At 37.6% G+C, this 6,060-nt stretch overlaps 1 protein-coding gene across 1 annotated transcript; it reads right to left on the bottom strand.

Annotated features, from left to right (window-relative positions):
- Positions 1–3,202: 3,202 nt before the first annotated feature.
- LOC121295039 (cyclin-dependent kinase inhibitor 1C-like) lies at positions 3,203–5,450 on the bottom strand. Its single transcript, XM_041219327.1, has 3 exons — positions 4,728–5,450; positions 4,359–4,470; positions 3,203–3,831 (listed from the first exon to the last, which is right to left on the bottom strand). Exons 1-2 carry the CDS (start codon positions 5,281–5,283, stop codon positions 4,361–4,363), a joined length of 666 nt encoding a protein of 221 aa, XP_041075261.1. The 5' UTR covers positions 5,284–5,450; the 3' UTR covers positions 3,203–3,831; positions 4,359–4,360.
- Between the last annotated feature and the right edge of the window lie 610 nt (positions 5,451–6,060).

Genomic DNA, 6,060 nt, shown 5'->3' with positions numbered 1-6,060 from the left:
TTTTTTTTTTTGTTGTTTTTTTTTTTTTTCCTGTTACACACAGTATTTGTTATTTTTTTTTTTTTTTGTTTTTTTTTTTCAAGCCCACTCGCATTAATAGAAGATCCTAACAAAGTTCCAATTGTTCACTGGCGCAGGACATTATGTGCCCGAATAAATGGATCTTTGCTGTGTCTACATGGATTTGCCATATGGCTACAAAGGAACCTAGAATAGAGGCTATGTGCTTTGTGTTGGAAATGAGAAAAAGTCACTGGCAGCAAAGGGGGGTCCCCCCCCCCCCATGTATTGGGTTGGGGTGGGGGGTGGGGGGGTGTTATTGTTGGTTAAAAAGTATTATATAATTGTTATCAGTCAGGTTAGTTGCCGATCCTTACAGGATCAAACATAGATAGTATAGATATATATCTATCTATAATATAATATATATATATAGATATATATAATCGAATATTAATATATATATATATATATATATATATATATATATATTATGTACAGATAGCGTTAATATATATATATATATCTTATCTTACAGTTTCGATATTAATACCGCAAAATGTATAAGTCAAATTGGGTATGTAGAAATGAATGTCATTTAAAGCTAAATTACATCCTAGGCCCACTTCACCTTCTATAAACCAACAGGAGCCTTCTTAAATAAAGTAGGCTTAATTTGCAAAAGCCTTTCAAATGATTTATTAGTATTATTAGTATTATTAGACACTAATGTGCATTTATAATGAGACGAAACTGCGTTTTTGGACTTCTTTTTCGCAACTTATTTAAGAAATTGCATGTCAGTGGGCCTGTTTGTATACTACCACTAAATTGTATTTTAAACACTAGGTTATAAAAATTCTATACTATATGAAAAAAAAAAGTAATACAATTCAAACAGTAGATAAACTCAAAACGACTGCACAGAGACACGTTCAATGCCTGCGGTACCTCTTTGTGGGGTTGAATTTAAAAGCAGGTGTCTTCTCCATTGCAGTAACTGGACATTGTTTCGCAGTATAAGTGTGTGTTTTTAAGAGGTTCATTTAAAGGGGTTACCAGCCGTACAATGTGTTGATTTTAAAGAATGTCTGTGTGGAGACAATAGGGAGTACCAAAGGCACCTGCTTCCATTGGTGAAGCGAAAGAAAGTCTATAAATCGTATACTGTCCAGCTGCGTCGTTCAATGTATTGGTCATTTTATTAAACATACTGAGACAGCCCTCAGTATACCCGTATGCATCCAGTGATATAGTAAAACATTTATATGTGCGTGAGCTGCAGCGCGCGTCGTAATTTTTATACGTGTGTTGCTTTTCTTTCTATAAACATTGAGAGACTTGAACGCCTTGTTGAAATGATCTCTAGATTTCTATAAATCTGCAATCCTGGGGAAGCATAACCGCGCGCACAGTTGCAGATTATAACAAAGGGCTGCCCCAAATAAACCCGACCACTCTCTTTTAAAAGATTTATGATTTGCAGTGATATCGCCCTTCTCCTCTTATGCAAATAAGTGGTCACGTGCATTTTTTTTAATAGTAGCCTATCGTGCATTGTTGCTTGTGTTTAACATAATTACAGTCACATGATTCAATATTCTGGCAAAAACCACTTGTTCAAGAATATTACTGCTAGTATCATCCAGACCGCCGAACCGAGACAATGCATGATTAATATAAATGTTTCATCCAATGTAGCTTATTGTGTTCGGTATGTATTTCATTAAAAAAAAAAAAAAAAAACGCAGCCCATTTTTCACGACAGTCATAGTCTAACTTGTTGTACCCTACAGTTGCGCTTTTTATGCATCTTTAACTTGACTTGTTACACAGCACTATACGCAATGTTGGCGATCATTAAAAATTATTAAATGAAAAAGTTTGGCTGTTGTATTCATTTGACGTTTAAACTAAAGACGTTTGTATAAACTGTACACGATACAGTCCATGAGGGGCCCCTATAAGAGTTCGTTCAGTAACAGAAAAAGGTTCTAATTTGCAACAGATTCAAAATGCAAAACTATTTTCTATAATGTACTCGATGTCTCCGAGTGAAATTTATAAGAGCAAACTGATATTACAGCAGATAATTTGACACATTTGACAGTAGTAAAGTTGTATACCGGTCAAAGTGATGCATCAGAATTGGTTTATTTTGTGATGTATCATTTTTTTGTATTGTGTTCCCTTGCAAAAAAAAAGAATAAAAAAAACAGAATTTTATATATAAGCTGCAACAGTGTAATTGTGTGTTCATTTTCAGCAAATGTAACAAAGAACAAACCTAGTTACCAGCAAAACAATTATATTTACACTGCATTTACAGACTTTTAAGTGGTTTTGTTTGTGTTTTCATATTGCCGTCGCCGAATTTGCACAATATAGCCTAGATTAAAAAATCAGAGATAACCAAATAATTTTAGGTCAACATAATGTTTTTTTTTTTTTTTTTTTTTTTTTTGAGTGATAGTTGACCTGAGCAATGCCTTCTTAAATGTAGCTTTCATCCACCAAACGCATCCATTATTCTACGCAGGGTAAACTTGCAGGTTTTTAAACCCAGCGCATCTAGCTCTGTGGCAGGTGGCATTAGGGATCTCCCTGCACTTTTAATCCCAGAAAGTTTAAACATAGTGGGGGATATGGTTTAGAGAGGTGCGCCAAACCACCATGTTATTTATACATGTATCTCTTTGTTGTATTTTGTTTTATAAGGGCTGATGGTAACAGGTGTTATGGTCTGTTGATAAAGAGAGGATTAAACACACAGGCTTGGAGCTCGCCGTGTAAATGAGTTTGTTTATATTCACAGCCTTTGTAGTTTAGGGTAATGCGATTTCTGAACAGGTGTTTAGAGACGAGGTCACCTCCTACTCTTCAACAAACAACTTGTATGCCGAACCTCGTAATATTGGTCACTGTATTTTAAGGGTGTCGATAGCTTGATTTTAGTCAGATGTTTGGTCTGTAATGCTGTGGCTAATTATATATACACGACTGCTGTTTGACTTAAGACAGACGCTGCCAGTACCGCGTACATACTAATGCGCCTTTTGATGTGTGCGTGTTGAGGGGCTATTCTTGTAATATACTAGGATTTACCATCTATGACTTAAACGTCTGCACTTCAATACGGGAAAGTGGATTATCAGGAAACATTTCATACATGGAAGATAGACAAGAAAATTAACAGCAAAAATCAGAGTAGACCATTTGTTTTTATTCTGTTCTTGCGAAATTATTGTAAAATGGCAGTGATACATAAAAAAACAGGCTCAGAAACATTGAATTTCAAGTACACTAAATATTTCAAAGCTACATCATGATGTGATTGCAAGAAAAAAAAAAAAACTATAAAAAATAGAACATTTGTTTCTTTTTTTTTTTAACATTTCGTAAATAAGCAAAACAAAGTGCCCTTTGGCCAACGTGAACTCAATACATAAATACAAAATATAAGTTAGTATATTTTTAAAAACCTTTGTACAGATATACAACTCCACCAATAACAGATCAGCAGAAATAAAACAATATTGTAATATTTATTATTTTTAAAGCTTTACACTTTTGCCAGTGTAGACAGTATAGGGAAAAAAAAGAAAAAAAAACGCATCCATTGCACAGTTGTTAATTCGTTTAACACTGTTTGGCTACATTATAAAGCCACCGGTTTGCTACATTTGGAAGCAGTCCCGCTCGTCCTTTTAACTCTCCGAGTCTTTCGCCAGATAGACTTTCTTCAGAACCATCGCGAGGGACAGCCTGTTTTTTTATCTTCGATCAGAAAAAAAAAAAACACGAATCTTCACCGGGATTTTGTGCAACTATCTGTAAATGAAAATATATCGTCAGCAATCAGACGTTCCCCGAGCACAAAAACATTTGTGCGTTTCCCCTCCCCTTCCAAGCAGAATCAAAGCCCCCCCCCCCCCTTCCCCAAGGGTAACTGATTGACGTACTAAGTCCTTTAAAAAAAAAAAATAAATAAAATAAAGAGCTGCCAACGTCACCATGCTACTAGAGCCTTTCCCGCCACGTTGACGTCAATCCCCCTCCCCCTTTACACACACAAGTTTTTACAGGAATGAACTCGAAACACTTAACGAGGGACTTTAAAAAGTCACTGCTACTATGTTGCCAACAGCCATGTTATATGCAAATTATTAACCAGACTGCGTTAGCCGTGCAAGTTTAACTAGCGCACTTAAACAACCTTTTATTTTATTTTCACCTTTTTTTATGAGGGTTGTTTACTAAAACGCCCCCCGCCCCCGCCCCCCCAATTTATTGATAACCAACTGTAACTAATTACAAAGAATCTCAAACTACAGAAAATACACTAGAAGCGCTCTTACCTTCATCGGATTCTTTTGCGGGGAGTCTGCTCAGTTGTGATCACTGACGGCGATGGGGATCCGTTCTCAGACTGTTTGCATTCCAATATTCGTTTCCTCTTTACAAAAAAATCTGAATAGAACAGAATTGATTAGTACAAATTGTAGGAAAAATGATAAGATAACAAGTTTACAAGCAAAGTTGAATTCTGCAATAATTTCAGTTTGCTCACACTGGAATTAATCCAGGCGCTTCAACCACTATGCTGCACATACAGCTTAATGCATATTAATTTGATCTTTACATGTGGGTTTGTTTAATACAGGCTATTCAAAAACAAATCCACATGGTACAAATGAGTCTCAGAAATGGGTGGATGCAATGTTTACCTGTGATGTGCGTTGGTGCTGAAGACGCAGATGTCCTTTTTCTTGAAGTGCAAGGATCGCTTTTGCTGGCTTTAATTCCTGAGTTTAATTTATCCGATCTATTTTCTTGATTCGTTTCGCCGGAGCGAACGATGCTAACCAAATCGGACAACCTGTCGTTCTCCTGGGAAGGGGGAGACGATAATTCCTGACTGGAGTTAGAGTCCATACTGTTCTTGGTAGTGTCCAAATATGTTTTTGCCCTGACTGGGACTGTAATCCTAGTTTTACCCATCTGGATGGACTCTCTGTAAAAACCGGGCGTTGCGTCAACCTCGCTCTCTTCCCATTCGTAGTGCCCACCTTCTAATGGAGTGCTGGTCTCGAAATTGAAGTTCCATCTACGCTGGTCCCGCTCGCTTATCTCCCGGAGCTTGGACTTCATCTCACGGTTCAGCTCGTCATGGTCAACTGGCCCAAACAGGTTCCTACAGACTTCCGTCCTGGCGTGAAGAGGGAAGGTCTTTCTGGCAACCAACCTGTCCAAGGACGTGATGGACAGCTGAACGCTGGACATAGTGCTGATATGAAAGGGCAATCCTACAGAATTAAGAAAAAAACAAACAGAAGCGCGCACAAAAGCCTGGAATTAAACCAAGTTTTATCGACGTCTCGTTTGCCTGTGTTTCCTTAAAGCTGCTATTGCACGTTACACACAGCTAGTGCGAAAGGTTGGGTTCTGCGGCTGAGTTGTTATCAACCTTGTATTTAAAGTCCATGAACATTCAATGGGGGCGTGCCTTCGTGTGTTGCTTGTAAAACTCAATTTGTGATTGGTTGGTCTTAACCTTCTATTCAAATTCTAACCCGCCTCTGATTTATTTATTGGATGTTCGACAGACTTGGACTGGCGCCAACTTCAGGGCTGCCGTGATTGGTTGGTTACCAAGTCAGTGTGGGGATTGGGTTCTGTTGTTTGTAAAAAGAGTTGTAGTTTAGATCTGGGCAGGTTTGGTTACCCTGGAGGTTTTTTTTTGTTTTGTTTTTACTTTTGGCTTGCTTTGTAATCACACGCATTCGAGTGAAACAGTTACTGAAAACCACAGCTCTACAACCGTGAAGGAAAAGCAAATCTGTAACACCGCTAGATTGTAACACCACAAAGCAATATTGGCACGTTGTGTAGGCGTGTTAATTTTAAAACAGCGTTTCGGGCAGACCGATAAAACCTACTACAGCCAGACCTTTAAATGTTTAAACTTCTGATTCCCACCCACCATGCAATGTATTTCATAGTCAAATACAGAGCCGTTGAAACTGATTTATTTTGGAATCACACCATCTCAAACGATGT

Source organism: Polyodon spathula, chromosome 19 (assembly GCF_017654505.1).
Source record: "Polyodon spathula isolate WHYD16114869_AA chromosome 19, ASM1765450v1, whole genome shotgun sequence".
NCBI lineage: Eukaryota > Metazoa > Chordata > Actinopteri > Acipenseriformes > Polyodontidae > Polyodon > Polyodon spathula.
The sequence above is the reverse complement of the archived record's forward strand: the minus strand, read 5'-3'. Positions and strand labels throughout refer to the sequence as shown.